Source organism: Oryctolagus cuniculus, chromosome 3 (genome assembly GCF_051225735.1).
Source record: "Oryctolagus cuniculus isolate XC-2025 breed Fujian yellow rabbit chromosome 3, ASM5122573v1, whole genome shotgun sequence".
In the NCBI taxonomy this organism is placed as follows: domain Eukaryota; kingdom Metazoa; phylum Chordata; class Mammalia; order Lagomorpha; family Leporidae; genus Oryctolagus; species Oryctolagus cuniculus.
The window spans coordinates 151424127-151443834 of NC_142869.1; the positions used below are offsets into that span (position 1 = coordinate 151424127).

The 19708-nt window shown below is 41.8% G+C and overlaps 1 protein-coding gene and 1 long non-coding RNA gene across 2 annotated transcripts in view; one reads left to right on the forward strand and one right to left on the reverse strand.

The window, feature by feature from the left end:
* The window catches only part of TES (testin LIM domain protein), a 42839-nt gene extending 32902 nt beyond the window's left edge, over nucleotides 1-9937 (forward strand). The window contains 5 exon segments of the mRNA NM_001171041.1: nucleotides 1699-1951; nucleotides 2782-3117; nucleotides 3882-4097; nucleotides 4492-4650; nucleotides 8651-9937. Of these exon segments, the coding sequence (NP_001164512.1) occupies nucleotides 1699-1951; nucleotides 2782-3117; nucleotides 3882-4097; nucleotides 4492-4650; nucleotides 8651-8839 (1153 nt within the window). The 3' untranslated portion in view covers nucleotides 8840-9937.
* Nucleotides 9938-16824: 6887 nt separating this feature from the next.
* LOC138849051 (uncharacterized) overlaps nucleotides 16825-19708 on the reverse strand; it is a 57286-nt gene continuing 54402 nt past the window's right edge. Inside the window, exon 3 of the long non-coding RNA XR_011387421.2 lies at nucleotides 16825-17557. This is a non-coding gene — a long non-coding RNA (uncharacterized LOC138849051). The remainder of the gene's footprint in view (nucleotides 17558-19708) is intronic.

Sequence of the window (19708 nt, forward strand, 5' to 3'; positions counted from 1 at the left end):
GACCTGTTACTTGGGACCACACCACTGTATACTGGGTGCATAGTTAGCATATTAATGATTTCCCTACTGTACCTCTGTTCTACTCCTAGCCCCTTCTCCCTGTGGTGAGTGTTGCAATATTTTGTTATAGTTCTGACCGTGTTACTCCATTACCGAAGAGTCTTCAGTGCCTCCTGGGTGCTCTTAGAATGAAGACCGAGTTTCTTTACATTTCCTTCCGGTCCCTCCGTAGTCTCAGGCCTGCTTGCCTCTCCAGCCTTGTCACTGCCACATTTACTGTCCTCACTAGAGTCCTGCCACCCTTCTGTGGTTGTGAGCTTTAAGGGAACAATCTCTCCTAACTCAGGACCACTGCAGATACTCCTCTTCCTGCCCAGAAGGCTGGGACGCTTTTCTTCTCTTTTTTTGCCCCCGTCCCCCATACTCTGCATACCTGTGTCTCACACATCCTTCAGTTCTCAACCTAAACGTCACATCATGGAGTCCTTTCCTCACCAGTTTCAACCAAAAATTATAGCCTCTCAAGGTACCCTATACTTTCCATCTGTCGCCCCACCAAACAGTAAGTTCTAGAAGATTAGAGCCTGGACCCATTTTTTTCATCCCTACGTGCTAGTGTCAAGTCTGTTGCTTGGTGCGAGGGCACTCATGCATGCTGCATGAGCAAGTGTTGGACTCTGCAATGTCTGGTGCTGGACAGATGGGAGAAGGACTCTGTGTCCTTAGGGGCGAGACACCATTTCACTCTCTATACGCAATGGAGCACATGGTATGTGGGCAGTAAGTGGAGAAGTCAAGGAAGGAAAGAGAAAGAGGAAAGGAGAAAGGCAATGTGAGAAGGGGGAAGGAATGGAGAGGAAAAGAACAGGGGAAACGGACAGGAAAGAAATGGGGAAGGGAATAAAACCAATTCTGGGATGAGCGTCTCTGATGGGAAAGTTTATCAGTTTCCTTGCCTGTCACTTAAAAAAAAAAAACTTGCAGAAAGGCAGTGAAATGCTAATGTGAAATAAAATATGAAACCTCTTGCTGTGATGATTTTTGATGGATTTATTCATTTATTTATTTATTTGATTTTTTTTTTCAAAGACTTATGTATTTATTTGAAAGACAGAGATACATACGAGAGAGAGAGAGAGAGAGAGAGATCCATCTTCATCTGCTGGTTCACTCCCCAAATGGCTGCAATGACTGGGGCTGGGCCAGGCTGAAACCAGGATCCAGGAGCTTCCTCTGGATCTCTCATGTGGGTGCAGAGGCCCAAGGATTTGGGCCATCTTTCACTGTCTCTCCAGGCACACTAGCAGGGAGCTAGGTCAGAAGTGGAGCAGCCAGGACTCTAACTGGTGCCCATAGGGGTGCTGGCACTGCAGGCAGAGGCTTAACCTTCTATGCTACAGTGACTGTCCCTATTCATTTACTTATTTAGAGTGAGTTACCCGCAGGCCTCCCCCATTGGGCATACACTTTTAAATCATGACCTAACTTTTCAAATACTTAGAAAGCAAGCCCTGTTTCTGTGTCTCCTCATTTAAATATGGTGTATGCTCATCCCACCCTCTGAAAAAAGGACTTACTTTTGCATTCCATTATATAGAATACATTTAAAGGTGTTTTATGAACTGTAAACTTATGAACATACATGATTATTATTGATGAGTTACAATTAATAATTATCCTGCTTATCCAAAATGATAGAAAAATATGTCGTAACTGCAAGTGTGGCCAAGAAGAACATGACGTCCTCTTAAGCAACGAAGAGGACAGAAAAGTGGGGCGACTTTTTGAAGACACCAAGTATACCACTCTGATCGCAAAGCTAAAGACGGATGGAATTCCCATGTATAAACGCAATGTTATGATACTGACCAATCCAGTTGCTGCCAAGAAGAATGTCTCCATCAACACAGTCACCTATGAATGGGCTCCTCCTGTCCAGAACCAGGCATTGGTAAATAACAGGGTGAAGGGGCATCTGTTAATTTATTTTGGGCAATTCCTTTCCATTTATTATCTCTCTAGGGTTCTCATTACTTTGGCATCGAATGCCTTTATAGTGTTTTGAAAGTTAGACTAGATACTGCCTAGAATTTTCCAACTATTTACATATATTTGCCTTCTTTATGAAATAGTCTAACATTATTAATAATGAGATGAAAATAAGATTTTTAAAACATCAATCTGGTAATGCTGTCTTAGTCTAGAGAAAATTCCTTTAAAATGGTAATGGATAGCTAAAGAAGAGAATTTCTGCCCTTGATTAAAATTGTGAAAAGCATCTCACACTATATTTTTTTTACTGTGTGAGCCAAAAAGCATGCAACTTTGTGTCAGGCTCTTCCTGCTATTATGTAAAAACTAGATGAAAACACAGAAAAGTCTTTTAAGGTTAATTAAATCATCAGAGTGAGTCTTTTGGCGCTTTGGTGGTCATATGATGAACACGCTGCTGGTCCACAGGCTGTGGTTACTGTGTTTACTTTGTGTTCTGTTTTCAGTGGCACCTGTGTTCATTTAGCTCAAGTGAATAGTAGTAACCCAAATCATTTTACAGGCTGGAAAAAAAATTAATGTCATGGAGAGAAATGTGTTCTCTTTTACCCAACTAAATCCACTTAGCATAACCGTTTTTGAATGTTACTCCCCTGAGATCTTTGTACTGCCCATTAGATGGAATAAACCCTCTTCTTCCCTAAGTAGCTTCTGCTGTATGCGATACAGTGATGTCCTGTGTGATGACCAAAGCCTTCCCCAGCTGACCTTGGTCTCCTTGTGGTCCAGGCCAGACAGTACATGCAGATGCTGCCCAAGGAGAAACAGCCAGTGGCAGGCTCGGAAGGGGCACAGTACCGAAAGAAGCAGCTGGCAAAGCAGCTCCCTGCGCATGACCAGGACCCTTCCAAGTGCCATGAGTTATCTCCCAAAGAGGTGAAGGAAATGGAGCAGTTTGTGAAGAAATACAAGAGTGAGGCACTGGGCGTAGGAGATGTGAAACTTCCCTATGAGATGGGTGGTCCCAGCCCCGACAAACTCTACATCCCCGCTGGGGACAGAAGCACGCCGGCAGCCTTGGGGCCCATGGAGAGCAAACCTGCCGAGTGCAAAGGAACTCAGTATGTAAGTGGAGTGGCTGGTTTGATGTTTTACAGCTTCTTTCCCTGTCTTTGAACTTTTTGGATGGGGGGCTCTTTTTCTGTTTCCAAAAGGACTAAGAGAAGTAAGTTTATTGACCCTGAGTTAGACTTTTGTCCTAGCGTCATGAGAAAGCCATCGTGTATGACACTTCTGTCTGAAGCCATATTTTCTGAGTATCTTTTGCCAAGGATAGTTGTGAGTTTGATGCATACAGAGTAGTTGGCATTGGCATCCTGCTTGAATACAACATATGAGTCTAGAGTTTGTTTCTAAACACAATTCTGGTGTTAATTGCTCATCACTTCCCATACATAAGAATAATGTGCGCTTAGGTTAATTCAGTTTTGCTTGTGAGTTCATTCCCAAAATTCAGAATTAAATTTTCATGGCTATATTGTCAAGCTTTTTTTTTTTTTTTTTTAGGTCTCCTAGAGAGGGAAATGTAAATCCTTTTTTAGTAGGATGAAAGTAGAAAACAGTTGTGACACAGATGAGCAAAGAACTAAGCTTACTGTAATACCAAGACCCAGCTAGCAGTCTGCCAGTCAGGCTGGGTCCTGAGAAAAATACCAGCAAGCTCTAACGTCATGAATTTTGAGAGCCTGTGTGTAACATCGAGGTGAAAATTATGATGAGTAGCGTCTTACATCAATGACTAATTCAGGAAACACTGCTGTCGTAGCCCAGGGTGAGAGAAGTGGGTGTTAGGCTTGTTAGGTGACCGTGTTGGATGCCTTCCCTCGCAGTTCTGCTATTGCTGCAAGCTGAGCATGAAGGAGGGCGACCCCGCCATCTATGCCGAGAGGGCCGGCTATGATAAACTGTGGCACCCAGCGTGTTTTGTCTGCAGCACCTGCTCGGAACTGCTGGTCGACATGATTTATTTCTGGAAGAATGGAAAGCTGTTCTGTGGCAGACACTACTGTGACAGCGAGAAACCCCGATGTGCCGGCTGTGATGAGGTATGTTCTCAGGGCCACTCGCATGCGGGCTCCCCCGACCTCCATATGGGCCTTTCCCCAAAAAGCAATAGCAACTAACCCAAGCATGAGTTCTTTATTTCTATCCAAAGAAGTTTAATGAAAAAAACTGTATTTCATTCATTTTTAGTGTCTCTGTCAATTGTAGTGACTAAGGAAAACTGGGCACAGAAACTACTGATTTGGATTTAATGCTAAATTTGGTTTAAATTAATTTAACACGCAAGCTTTAGATTATCATGTTGAAGCTTCAAGCCCCAAGAAAGGATATTGATTTACTTTTTCAGCTAAATGCCTGCTTGTGTAAAGAACCTAGCTTTGTCATCCAAAGCAAAAAGGAAAATGCCCAGTTCATCTTCTTTTCCTGCTTCCCCAGCTGATATTCAGCAATGAGTATACCCAGGCAGAAAACCAGAATTGGCATCTGAAACACTTCTGCTGCTTTGACTGTGACAACATCCTGGCTGGCGAAATATACGTGATGGTCAATGACAAGCCTGTGTGCAAGCCCTGCTACGTGAAGAATCACGCTGTGGTGAGAAGCATTCAGGGGGGATACCTTGACCTCAGCCTGCTTTGAGACTCGAATTTGTGCCTCTCTCTAAGCCTCTTAACAAACAGCAAACAGAGAACTCTCTTAAGAAGAGTGTGTGATTCCTACCTTAGGATGCTAAAATCCAGGCAATTCATAAACAATACATAGACTGTCTGCTAACTCAAGAGTTCTGTTACATGTTTACAGTGTAGATGATAAATGCCACAGGGCAATAAAATCCTCAGTTAACAAAAATAATCCTTGATGGGAATGAGATTGATGTCTTCTCATGGGTGCAGACCAGATTTCATTTAGATCAAGGTATCCAGGGACTGTTTATAATTCCTTAGCTCTGTTTGAATGTGTGTGGTGTGTGTTCATGGTACTAGACCACCCACTGGGACTTTTCTTTTGCACTTGGAATTTGTTCAGTCCCTAATTCTTAAACCCTCATTGAATTGATTTAGTATGACAGAATTTGGCCTGCATATTTAGATTTGTATGCGGGGCCTCACGTTGAAGTACTTAATGTGAGAGAGTAATTTTTTCCTGTCTCTACCCTGCTTACACAACTACTGTTGTTTGATGGCTAAGAGATAGGTAATATAGATAAAGAGTGTAAAGTTGACCATATAAGGTATGGTTTATAAGTCCAGGAGTATCAGAATTGACTGTTACTTCTTCTTATGCTGGAAAACGTGCTAGTTAAAGTCTCCGTGGGCCATCAAGTAGGAGTGACTCCTGGCTAAGGAATACAATTACATGTTTATATAGTGCAAGGAGTGTGGTACCATGAAAATAAGGTAACAAGTGTACTGTCAATGCCAATTTTCTGCCATTATCTGTTGTCCTACATACAATTATTCATTTTTAAGTTTTATTTTATTTTATTTGAAAGGCATAGTTAGATTGAGAGAGAAACACATAGAAAAAGAAAGATCTTCCATCTGCTTGTTCTCTCCCCAAATGGCTGCAATGGCCAGGGCTGGGCCAAGCGGAAGCTAGGTACCTGGAGTTCCACTTGGGTCTCATACATGAGTGGCAAGGGCCCAAGCACTTGGTCGATCTTCCACTGCTTTCCCAGGCACATGAGCCAGGAGCTAGATTGGAAGTGGAGCAGCTAAGACTTGAACTGGGACTCATGTGGGATGGCAGTGTTATAGGCAGCAGCTTCACCTGCTGCACCACAGTGCTGGCATCCAGTCATTCATTTTCTGTGAACTCTGCCTCACCACTATGTCTCAGATCCTCATAGCTATAACTGGCTGTTGTTTTTTGTCATTTTCATATTGCAGTGGCTTAGAATTTGGTCCCCTCACTTCCAGTATCATCTTGCTCAAAAGCCACCTGCCATGGTGATGGAAGCTGCTGTTTCTGAAATTCAGAATGTGATCATTAATCCTTTAATACATCTTGCTCCTTCCATACTACTTATCCAACTCCATCATGCATTTCTGCATCGTGTTACCTGCATTTTGTAGTTTATACACTGCTCTTTGTCTCTTGCTCATTCTTACTGGCTTGACCAATGTATCCACCTGTTGTTTTACTGATACATCCGCCAATTCTTGTTTGACTCAACCATGCCTACACATTCCTCCAGACTCAATTTGGCCTTAACTGTTTTCAGAACACTCTTTTGATTTCCACCTGAGTCCCAGCCTCCACTCCCTGGCTAGGCTGTTCATGTCCCTAAGTGTGTATCAGGCTGTTAATATCACTCATCTGTCTTCTTTCCTCCACTGGACTGGAAGCAACTGGAGGTTAGAGCTTGTCTTTCATTTCCATGTCTTCAGTATCTTGAGTGACTGAGAAAGTTCCTAATATTTTTTGTTTGGAATCATTGTGAACCTTCCTTTTACCTGAGGACAAAGTGTTAGATTACCATGTGACCTGACACATTATTTAACTGATGCTATGACTATTATTGCAACAGTTTCTCTACAAAGAGTGTTACAGTGTTTCTTTATTTTCATTTTTTTATTTGAGCAGCATAGAGAGAGTGCTCCTGCACAGGTTCATTCCCCAAATGCTCACAATGGCCCTGGGCCAGGCTGGGGGCCTCATCTGGGAGCAAGGAACTCAATTTGGGTCTCCCAGCTGGGCAGAAGCATCTGCCACAGAGCTCCTTAAAACAGTATCGTTAGCTACTTCACATCTTGCCTACAAATAAGAGATGCAAGTAAGATCGAAAGAAATAAGGCCTCTGAAATACAGTTTCAAGAACACAGGAATTCCAGTGCCAAAGCAGCAAGTGGTGAAACAAGCATTGTCTCCTCATGGGTTCTGCTTTGCCCCTGCCCTTGGAGCAGCCTGAGCAGCTTGGAGATTTTTGAAAAATTCAGGATCAGTAGATTTCCCTTGGGATGATATGTAGGACTTTGGGATGAATGGCAGTCAAATTACTATGAAACCACAAACTCTAAATTCTGTTATACCATTTTGTGTGTCCATTAGTATTTTTCTACCTAAATAATTTCCTTAATCCCGTGTGTCACTGAGAAGAGTTCTTTTTTTTTGTAAATTGAAAATGAAAATAATGCTAAAAAGGTTCATATATAGTATTACAAGGGCTACAAAAAGAGTAAATCATTGTCTAAAAGAAAAGGAATAAAGCATTGACTGTGAAATGCTTCTGATTTATACAAGCAAGCTTAAAAATACTGGAAAATGAACGAATGTGAAATATAGAAAATGACAAGATAGTGTGCTAAATGAACTATAAAGAAAGCTTTAGAAATAGATACATGTGAAAAACATGTGCTTGCATGGTACACCCACCAAGCAGAAATGTGCTTGTGCTGATAGTTCTTGGTTTTTTTGCATTCACGAGTAGTTTATTGATCATTTAAAGAAAGCATCTCCCCTATTCATCAGGGAAGACTGGTTTCATTTGTAAATAGAAGCAGTGTAGTTCTAAAGATAGGGAAAGCATATGGCAAGTCTACAATGGATTTGTGTGGAAGGCTCCATGCACTTCCCTACCTACACCTACTGATGCTGTGAGCAGCTGCTTCGCTTTGAACTCTTTCCAAGTACGGAAGCCCGTGACCCTCATTTCCACTCATTCCTGCCCATCATCTCTCAGTGGTTTCTGACAGCCACATTGAGAGACCAAGAGTGTTGAAGATGAGCACCGTCACTTCCTACTGGACAGTCTTGTTGGCTTATTCGCTTGTTATAAAATATTCTGCATAAACACTGGAGATCATCACATTCACTCAGACCAGGTAGAAACAAGAACTCATATAGCCTTGCTAGTGTTTTCGGAGGTTTCAACTGGGTAGTTTTATTCCTTTATTTTTTATTATACATGGCAGTTAAGAAGAAAATTACTTGTGGATGTGTGTTTGTGGGTGCATATGTGTGTATGTATGAGGTTATATGTCTGCATAAATATTGACTATATAATGGCATAGGTATTATAAGTGTTAATGTTCTATAATATTAAATTATATGTAAATTATGACTGATCTTATGACAAAAGACAATTAACAACTCATTGGCAAACTCATTATTTAGTGCAAACTCATTATTCTCAAACACCATCAGTATTTTTAACTGAATCCTTAATTACTTTGAACAGGACTTTAATTTACTGTCTAGAAATCAGTGGTGTTAATAATGTGCCGTAGGTAAGACTTGTAAAATTACCACTTCAAAGATTTGAATGAATGAGAAAATATCATTTTATAAGCTTCTTTATAGTTACTAATATGAAATCTATTGGAACATGCTAGAACCAAGCACGTAGCTCAGTGGGGCTGTTTTGCATGTATCAAATCACCTGTGTGGCCTTCATCTATTATTTCTCACTGTGTTCAGCATTAACAGTTGTTGGCTGAAAAGATTAAAAGGTCACTCTCAGTTGTGTAGTTTTGAGGTTGTCACTCTCAGTTTTAATGTATCATTTGTGAAGCGTGTTCCTTTTGTCCTGAGAACGGTACTATCACAGTCTGATCTCTCACCTTCTCTTCCGACTCCCATTATTACTTAACAGGTGTGTCAGGGATGCCACAATGCCATCGACCCAGAAGTGCAGCGGGTAACCTACAACGATTTCAGCTGGCATGCCTCCACACAGTGCTTTCTGTGTTCGTGCTGCAGCAAGTGTCTCATTGGGCAGAAGTTCATGCCAGTAGAGGGCATGGTTTTCTGTTCAGTGGAGTGCAAGAAGATGATGTCTTAAAATAAGAGCACCAAGCAGTATTGAGCCATGATCTGTCCAAGTTGGTATGCATTTCTACTGTAAAGTGCAATTCGAAAAAAAAAAAAATAAAAGGCAAAGAAACAGTAAAGGAAACCAGGAGATTTTGTTCAATATCATTCTTTGCTGTTTTTCCTTATCAATTTTTTTTCCGCTCAATTTTTGAAACCTGCTTGAAGCATTTGATTTTAGAAATGGTAAAGACTTTTGTCTTTCCTTAGCTTTCCAAATCTGAAATCTGAGTTGGAAGCTGGGTTTAATTGATCTCCATATCTGTATCCCCCTTGTTCCAAACACAGAATATGTAAAATACTTAAAAGTTAGTGTTCTGGATGGAAAGATGAGTGTTTCTAGTTCTATACTCTTTTCCCCCTTATGTATAAAAGGAAAAGGAAATTAAATTTGCCCTAATGCCAAGACTCTACAGTTTTTGCCTAATGGTATTCAATGAACTTTGTGATGATTCACAGTGGATTCTTCTTGAAAGAAAGTAGAAATGCTGTGTAGTGTATAGAGCTGCTATTTTAATGCCTATGCATTTGATATTTACTGATTTAGGCAGAAGTGGCACTTTCTTTATTGCATTTTTCTATTTTTTTATTTACCCTACCTCTCAATATTCTCTTTGTACGTTGATGACCTCCATATGTATGTGGCCTTAAATATTTTATCACATGTGGCATAACAGTATCCACACTTTTTACTTCTTTAGATGAATTTTGGCCTGGATATAAAAAGCAAGCCATTCATTTTATATTCTTTTCAATCCAAAGAACATGTATAGTTTTTATACCCAGGAAACTATAACTTGTACTGATTGCACTTGCCTGCCATGGTTTGAATAGATTTTTTTGCATGGTTTTTATTTTTATCATTAGATAAAATGGATACTCTCTTGTAATACTTCTAAGCCTGTTCATGAATCTATAAAATATCTTCTTTGCCTATATATTCCATTCTTGGGTATTTTCTAATGTTTACTTTTCTCTGTATACTTCCAATATAGCTGTGCACTATAAGAATTAAAAGGAATGAATGATATGTATGTTATTATTAAAAATAAAGCCTCTTTCACTTTAATGATTTTTCATCTTTTTCTTCTTCTTTTAAGTGAAAAGTTCTCTGCAGTTAAACACATGTTTCAGCAGGGGGCGGTGTCTTCCAGGATAAAAACTACCCAGATAAAAGGCTGCTTCTGACAAGACAAAAACCATTCTTCATTACAGAGAAGGGATATGTTTTATGAACCTTTACACTTTAAAATAAAATAATAATAAGCTTTTACGTTGTTTCCAGTTCATGCAGGATTTTTTTTTGGGGGGGGGTGTTATTTTAATTGAAGTTTGGGAAAATTTTGTTTTGTCAGGTGAACCTATTTAATTTTTAGTCATTTATTTGTTTCCGTTCTCTTTTAATATGACTAGTATTTATTAAAAGTCATACTCTGATACTTAAGTTTTTTTTAAGGTTTATTAATTTATTTGAAAGGCAGAGAGAAAGGGAGAGATCTTCCATCCATCCACTGATTCCCCAGACAACTGCTGAGGGGCTGAGCTGGGCTGAAGCCAGGAGCATCATCCCTTGTCTCCCACATGGGTGGCAAGAGCCTAGTACTTGGACCATTCTCTGCTGCTTTTCCCAGGCCATTAGCAGGGAACTGGATCAGAAATGGAGCAGCCGGGACATGAACTGGCAGTTATATGGGATGCCAGCATCACAGGTGGGGACTTCACTGGCTACACCACAACTCTAACTCCAGTATTCAAGTTTCAGTTCTAGTGCCCTAATTTTTTCATGCCAACCTATTGTGAGAAAGTAAGCAAATGGGCAATAGCAGATTTGTTCTTCCTAATATTAGCATCCCATGAGGGTTTCCTTCCACTCAGTCTGAAGTATTTCTGTCACAGTGAGAGTAGCCATTTTCTCTGATGCACACCCAGAATAATTTGCTCTTTGGGCTTTGGTTTTTGTTTTGTGTTTACAGCTCATGTTTGCTCGGCCAAGAGTCCTTTTCTCTGCTTCATCCCCTCACACATGTGTGCACGCACGCATTGATTCCCTCTGCACTGTGCCTTCCCCAACCATGAAAAGGTATCTTTGGCAGCATGTACATATGTCTTTGTATTTAAAAAAGTAATCTAATTGTGCATACAATTTTTTTAAAAAACTTTGTCTTATTAGTTTAAAAGGCACACAAACACACAAATCTTCCGTGTGCTGGTTCTCCCCCCAAATGCACGCCAAAGTCAGGCTGAAATCAGGAGCTGGGAACTCAGTCCTGGTCTCCCAGATGGTGGCAGGGACCCAAGTACTTCAGCCATTACTTGTTGCCTCCCAGGATGTGAATTAGCATGAAGCTGGAAGCTGGAGCTGAGCAGGGACTGAAACCTGGGCACTCCAGAACAGGCTGTGGGCATCTCAATGGTGTCTTAGCCACTATGCCAAATGCCAGCCCCCAGGTGTAACATCTAAGTGCTAATCTTACAAGTATCCATCATTATAACCATCACATACTTGCTTTTTTTGCCTTCATCTTAAATGGCAACAGACCCATTTTCTACAGCATTCTGTCTATAAAGTTGAACAACTTACCTTCCCAGACCTGGTTATGTGGGAATGAACAAAACTCCTCTGCCTGTGGAGTCAGCTACTCTATAGGTCCTCCAGCCTAGCCCCATATTTCTGGAGCTGAGGGAGAATCAGGCAGTCCAAGAAATTTCATCTGAATGCAACATTCACTACTGCCCACACAAAGAATGATTGCATATACATTTGGCCATTTCCCTATATTTTCCACTACTTTGCATGGGAGATACACAGAACCACTAGGTTTGGATCTACCCTGGAATTTTTTTTTCTTTTGCATTTATTTATTTGAAAAGCAGAAGGCCAGAGAGAGACAGCTTCCATCCACTGGATCTTTCCCCAAATACCTACAACACCTGGGGCACGGCTGGGCCCCACTAAAAGCCAGAAACTCTATCTGAGTTTTCCATGTGGGTGGTGTGAAACTGTCAGTTGATGAAGTAGCTGGGACTCACACCAGACACTCGAATATGAAATGCTGGAGTCCAAAGCAGTGGCATAACCCACTGTGTCATCATACCCCTTGCTGTCCCCCCTGGGTAAATTTTTAGTTTGGTCTTGTAGTACAGGGGAATGAACTCTGGGTAAGAGATTCTCAAGATCCTTAGCCATTTTTGTTGTTAATCAGGTTTTAAGAAATGATCATTCAGGGCCTGGTGCTGTGGCACAGCGGGTTAAAACCCCAGCCTGCAGTGCCGGCATCCTATATGGGCTCCAGTTCTAGTCCTGTCTGCTCTTCTTCTGATCCAGCTCTCTGCTATGGCCTGGGAAAGTAGTGGAAGATGGCCTAAGTGCTTGGGTCCCTGTACCCGTGTGGGAAACCCAGAAGAAGCTCCTGGCTCCTTGCTTCGGATCAGCTCAACTCTGGCTGTTGCGGTCATTTGGGGAGTGAACCAACAGAATGGAAGACCTCTCTCTCTCGGACTCTACCTCTCTCTCTTTCAAATAAATAATAAAAATAAATAAAGACATGATCATTCAACAAGACAGTAAGATGGTTACTAGGTTCTTTAAGATTTATTTTTCCAATAATACTTAAGATAAACTTACTCCTTCCCCACCTGATTTTATATTCTGCATTATACCCAATTCCCAATAATAGTCTACTTGTTATAGGACCAAAATTAAATAATTCTGTTTCCAATGGGGAAAATAAAGGAAAGAATAAAGGCTTTTAATCTGGGTTCATGCAGTCTTTTCTCCAAAAGTAGATAATATATAATAACCTTGTATTCCAATTATGTCCTGTGGATCAAGTAATAGAAATTTCTTTCTTTTTATTTATTTATTTTTTTTTTTTGACAGGCAGAGTGGACAGTGAGAGAGAGAGAGAAAGGTCTTCCTTTTGCCATTGGTTCACCCTCCAATGGCCGCCGCGGCCTGCGCGCTGTGGCCGGCGCACCGCGCTGATCCGATGGCAGGAGCCAGGTGCTTATCCTGGTCTCCCATGCGGGTGCAGGGACTAAGCACTTGGGCCATCTTCCACTGCACTCCCTGGCCACAGCAGAGAGCTGGCCTGGAAGAGGGGCAACCGGGACAGAATCTGGCGCCCTGACTGGGACTAGAACCCGGTGTGCCGGCGGAGAATCCTCCGCAGGCGGAGGATTAGCCTAGTGAGCCGCGGCACTGGCCTTTATTTTTTGACGGGCAGAGTTAGACAGTGAGAGAGAGAAAGGTCTTCCTTCCATTGGTTCACCCCACAAATGGCTGCTACAGCCGGCGCACTGAGTCGATCCAAAGCCAGGAGCCAGGTGCTTCCTCCTGGTCTCCCATGCAGGTGCAAGGACCCAAACACTAGGGCCATCCTCCACTGCCTTCCTGGGCCACAGCAGAGAGCTGGATTGGAAGAGGAGCAACCAGGACAGAACCGGCACCCCGACCTGGACTAGAACCTGGAGTACTGGCACCGCAGGCGGAGGATTAGCCTAGTGAGCCATGGCGCCAGCCAATTAATAGAAATTTCTATTATTAAACCCCACTTAAGTTACATTTGTTTTTTAGAGGTACAGCTTATACTGTGTTTATTCCCAACATAGCAAGCATTTAGGAACCACATCTATGCAATTAGTGATAAATCCTCCCAATGGAAAGAACTACCTTGGAAGGAAGAAAATGCTTGATTGTAGGACCACTGATGACACTATAGAGGGTAAGAAGAGCTGTCTTCCTTCTGCCCAAGCTGCCCTCTTAGACAGTAAAAGACGAGGAAGACTCCACTTTTTCCTGTCTCCTGAGCAGCAATGAAAACTTGAGGGTAGGGGGAGCTGAATAAAGATAGAGAGAGGAGTTGTTTTCTGAGACCCAAGATAATATGTTGACACATTGTTAGTTGCTAAAGTATATTAAGGCAGTGCACTTACTATCTTAGTGAGAAACAGCTCACTGGTACAATTATGAACTCATTCCTGGAATCTACACCTACCCTGTTCATCTCTCAACAAGAGCATTTTTACCATAACTCTCAAGTAGTTATAATTTTGAGAAATCAGTAGATTTTTTTTATCCAATCCTTTGCGAAATCTGCGTTGCTCTTGAAACCAATTGGCCTTAATTTTTAAAATTTATCTTTTAGAAATGTGCAACTGAGGATTTTTTCTTTAATCAACTGTAGCTAAATAGATCCCAAATCTGACTTTGAAGTATTTCAGCCCCATTTCACCAAAGGCGAGACATTCATTATTGACTCATTCTTAAGGAATTTCCAACACATGGTGTTTAAGCTCATCCTACTTCTCCATGGTTACCAAAGAGACATCAGCACCCAAGATCAGTGCTAAGCCTTTGTCTCAGAAAGCCCTGGCATATCTCAACTTGTTTTCTGGGCATTCACTTAGTTCCTTAGCAAACCTGTGACTCCATTAATGCCTCCATACAAAAGCACTTTACTACAGTTTCTTACTAGAAGTTCTTTTCCTCTTATCAACCTCTGCTGAGTCCAGTGCTGAAAGACAACTTCAGTGACGCACTGAATGCTCACAAGTACAACAGAGACCTGCTGTGTTGGAGCACCTGGGTGTGCTATGAGCACACAACCTTTATCACATTCAACTTAACAGAATCCTTTTTTCGTTCTGTTCACCAGAGGTTTAAATAGCTTTGGCTAATTATTTTGTCCTTTCATAGAGAACAGTCGCTGTGGCTTCTATTTTATCCAACAATGTATTCTGAAACACTCAAAACAAGATGTCATTAACCTTTTATACATGTTTTGAATGGCATTTTATCCTGACATTTATGAAGGCTACTATTGATTTTTCTCCTATGATACTTCTCCCCACAATATCTTGACCTTCAGACAAATAACAAAAGCAACTTGTCCCCAATTGTCTTTCCTACAGTCAGCCATTATTCAATGCAGAGATATTAGAGTTGATTTCTCCATAAATATTGACTGATTATGCAAGATGTGGTAGTATAGTTCAGAGGAGGGCTGAGTTCAGAAGTCTACACAGACACCTTTTGGCCAAGTCCTGTTGACCTCCAATCCCCTCCCCACAGCTGCAGTTGAGTAGGATGGAGGATGGGAGTATTGGATATGAGAACAAGTTCAGGTACTGGGTGGACATCAAGAATACATTGAAGCCATCAGTAGTAACAACAGGGAAGATAGTAGAGAAAAGGGTGAACAAGGAGCTAAGGTTATCAAAGAATGTGGAGACGCATCCTGAAATTTGATAGAAGAAGGCAACTAAGGGCAGACTTGGTTGGCAAAGTTTGAGGCCCTGTATTATACTTCAAAGAGCTGTGATTGTGAGGACCCAGAAATGAATCAGTGGGGGGAACATAAATGGGGAATGAGGACACCTGTCCCAAGGACACAGGGGTGGCCTACCTGGAAGAAAAACTAACAGCCTCTATTTGAAAACCCCACAGAAACAACTAGACTTTGGAAATAATCAGATGTCAGAGTAATATACAGTGGAAAATACTAGGGAGTCTCTGCAGGGAAGGACAGGGATGAGGAGACTGACAACACCGAGTGGCTATCAGGTCTCCCAGTAAGGCTGAAAAACTCAGATGCCTGGAGGTGCAGGGCTGAAAAGCATGCTGCGGTTAGTCATGGCAGCCTTGTAGGTGAGTAACCAGGAATGCTTTTGGCTGAAAATAACTGAAAACATAGTTATGACTGGCTTAAAGACAAGATGTAGGCTGATCCAAATGTGGCTCTGAACAAGCTCATTTTAATCCTCTTGTTCGGCTCCCTTCCATGTTTCACCTTCCATTGAATGGTTTGTCCCTTTATTCAAGCACCATGAAGTATGAAGTATGAAGACATCCAAAAGAATAAAGGAGAAAAGAAGCCACAGGGTGTTGTCCTCTCTAGACAGGAAGAACACTTTTCCCAGGAGTCCCCAGCAGAGTTAGCTACCCTTCCATCTCTGGCTAGAACAGGTCACATAGTCATGCTCACCAAAGGCAAAGGGACCCTGAGTTGCTATGGTTGATATAGCTGATCCCATTTCATACCCCAAGGGGAAGACACATGGGCAATCTGAACAAAACTAATTTTCTGTCAAAAGAAAAGGGGAAATGGCTGTTGAGTTGGCACACAACAGAAGCTACTCTGGGGGAATAGTTGATAGATCCAGGGTCTTTATTTGAAGGAATGCTTGTATGTGTTTGTGTGGATTCTATTGGCCTGCGAGGTTTGACAGGGATGTTACTTGGGGACATACTTCTTAGGGTTCCACTTACATGGGCAACAGTGATGTAGAATCAGTAAGAGATACTGGAAAGATCCTGAGGAGACTGTCACTGTGCTTGCTTGGCTGGTTGCTCCCACCATTTCATTCCATCTATCTGATCCATTGTCAAGTCAGACATTGCTATCAAGCACTGTCCCCTCCACCCCTAGAAGGGATAACCAGGTTCTCAAACTTTAGTATGCATCAAAAGCATCTGTTAAATATAGATTCCTGGGTCCCACTCCCATGAGTTTCTGATTCAGTAGGTCATGGGTAGGGTCTGAGGACCTGCACTCTTACCAACATTGCAGCAATGCTGATGCTGATGATCTGGGTCCACACTCTAAGAAATATTGCTCTGATCGAGTCTCTATTCTGTCAGAATGCAACAAAAAGAACATGCTTCTATATCCCTATGTAAAAATCTCTCTCTCTCTCTCTCACACACACACACACACAATTGTTATGTAGCTATACCCAAAGGCTGGCAGTTTCTTTTTACTTATTTGTTTATTTTTCTCTTTTTTTGTTGTTCTTTTCTTTTAGCAATTCCTTTTTTTTAACTTTCATTTAGTAAATATAAATTTCCAAAGTACAGCTTATGGATTACAATGGCTTTCCCCCCCATAACTTCCCTCCCACTCGCACCCCTCCCATCTCCCGCTCCCTCTCTCATTCCATTCACATCGATTCATTTTCTTTTTTTTTTTTTTTTTTTTTTTATTTTTATTTTTTTTTGACAGGCAGAGTGGACAGTGAGAGAGAGAGACAGAGAGAAAGGTCTTCCTTTTGCCGTTGGTTCACCCTCCAATGGCTGCCGCGGCCGGCGCGCTGCGGCCGGCGCACCGCGCTGATCCGATGGCAGGAGCCAGGAGCCAGGTGCTTTTCCTGGTCTCCCATGGGGTGCAGGGCCCAAGCACCTGGGCCATCCTCCACTGCACTCCCTGGCCACAGCAGAGGGCTGGCCTGGAAGAGTGGCAACCGGGACAGAATCCGGCGCCCCGACCGGGACTAGAACCCGGTGTGCCGGCGCCGCTAGGCGGAGGATTAGCCTAGTGAGCCGCGGCGCCGGCCTCGATTCATTTTCAATTCTCTTTATATACAGAAGATCGATTTAGTATATTTTAAGTAAAGATTTCATCAGTTTGCACCCACACAGAAATACAAAGTGTAAAATACTGTTTCAGTACTAGTTATAGCATTACTTCACATTGGACAGCACACTAAGGACAGATCCCACATGAGAAGTAAGTACACAGTGACTCCTGTTGTTGACTTAACAATTTGACACTCTTGTTTATGGCGTCAGTAATCTCCCTAGGTTCTAGTCATGAGTTGCCAAGGCTATGGAAGCCTTTTGAGTTCGCCGACTTCTTTCTTATTTAGACAGGGTCATAGTCAAAGTGGAAGTTCTCACCAAGAAGGAAACCTGTTGAAGTGAAATGGACACTATGAGAAACGGTGACTTGATCAGCATAGCCCTGACTGTTAATGAACAACTTAATATGTTATCCCTCTTAGTATTTTTTTTGTCTGTTCTACTTAATACTACTGGTTTAATTCTGTAATTAATACACAGTTATTCTTAAGTGTTGAAATTTAACTGAAATGTGACCCCTGTTAAATATAAGAGTGGGAATAAGAGTGGGAAGAGATATACAATTTGGGATATGCTCAAGCTGACTTGCCCCAAATGGTAGAGTTAGAAACATACCAGGGGATTCCAATTCAATCCCATCAAGGTGGCATGTACCAATGCCATCTCACTAGTCCCAGTGATCAATTTCTGTTCACAATTGATCATAATGAAAGGACTAAGAGTCAAAGGGAGCACATAAACAAGTCTAGTGCCTGCTAATACTAACCAATAGAATAAATAAAGGGGAGAGCAATCCAACATGGGAAGCGAGATACACAGCAGACTCATAGAATGGCAGATGTCCTAAACAGTACTCTGGCCTCAGAATCAGCCCTAAAGGCATTCGGATCCGGCTGAAAAGCCCATGAGAGTATTTCAGGCATGGAAAGCTAAGACACTCTGGAAACAAAACAAAACAAAACAAAACAAAAAAAAAAAAAAAAAAAAACAAAACAAAAAAAAAAACCTAAATGAAAGATCTCTGTGAGTGAGATCCCAGTGGAAAGAACAGGTCTTCAAAGAAGGAGGTACCTTTCTCTGAAGGGAGGAGAGAACTTCCACTTTGATTATGACTTTGTCTAAATAAGATAAGAGTCAGTGAACTCAAAAGGCTTCCATAGCCTTGGAAACTCATGACTGGAGCCTAGGGAGATTACTGATGCCATAAACAGGAGTGTCAATTTGTAAAGTCAACAACAGGAGTCACGGTGCACTTACTCCTCATGTAGGATCTCTGTCCTTAATGTGCTGTACATTGAGATTTAAAGCTATAACTAGTACTCAAACAGTATTTTTCACTTTGTGTTTCTATGTGGGTGCAAACTGTTGAAATCTTAATGTATACTAAACTGATCTTCTGTATATATAGAAAATTGAAAATGAATCTTGATATGAATGGAAGGGGAGAGAGAGCAGGAAAGGGGAGGGTTGCGGGTGGGAGGGAAGTCATTGGAGGGGTGGGAGCCAATATAATCCATAAGCTGTACTTTGGAAATCTATATTCATTAAATAAAAATTAAAAAAAAAAGTGGAAGTTCTCTCCCTTCAGAGAAAGGTACCTCCTTCTTTGATGGCCCCGTTCTTTCCACTGGGATCCTACTCGCAGAGATCTTTCATTTCTTTTTTTTCTTTTTTCCAGAGTGTCTTGGCTTTCCATGCCTAAAATACTCTCATGGGCTCTTCAGCAAGATCCGAATGCCTTAAGGGCTGATTCTGAGGCCAGAGTGTCTTTTAGCAATTTCTTGAGCCAATAAGATTTTTTCACATCTCTCTGACATTGCAAAGGTAGCTACCTCCCAGAAGGTGATCCCTGACACTTCTATACTCCACCAAGCGTAGGACTCACCCTCTCTGCTCACAAGGGTCTTAATCTATATGACTTGTTTGTGGATAACATTGTCCTACTTGAGTGTAGGAACCCAAAAGTGGACTTACTACATGAATATGCCCCCAGAATGATGAATAATGAAATGAGCTCCATGACATCTGAGTAAGGATGAAGACCAGGTAAGAATTTTACCAGTAAAATGGAACTCATTTGGCCAAGTTTCTAAGGGGTGGAGCATAAATAACTCATTAGCCATAATTTTTGTAAAATGAAACAGTTACTTGCATTTTTAAAAACAGTGCAAGGACCCAACTACATTGTCCTCATCAACACTTATGAAATTCCCTCTTCTCTCCTCCTTGCCTTCCCCGTCCCTCCAGCTGCTCTCTCCACAAGTCCCTCAAGCCTCGATGCCATCCCATTCACTTGTACTAAGCCATCTCCACCGTTTATTCACTCATTCATTCACTCAGTCAACGTCTATCAAATAGCTGCCACATGTCAAGAATTAGCTTCCTGCTAACGTACCTGGCTAATGTGCCTGGGAAGGCAGCAGATGATGGCCCAAATACCTGGGCCCCTGCCACCCCTGTGCGAAAGCCAGATGCGGCTTC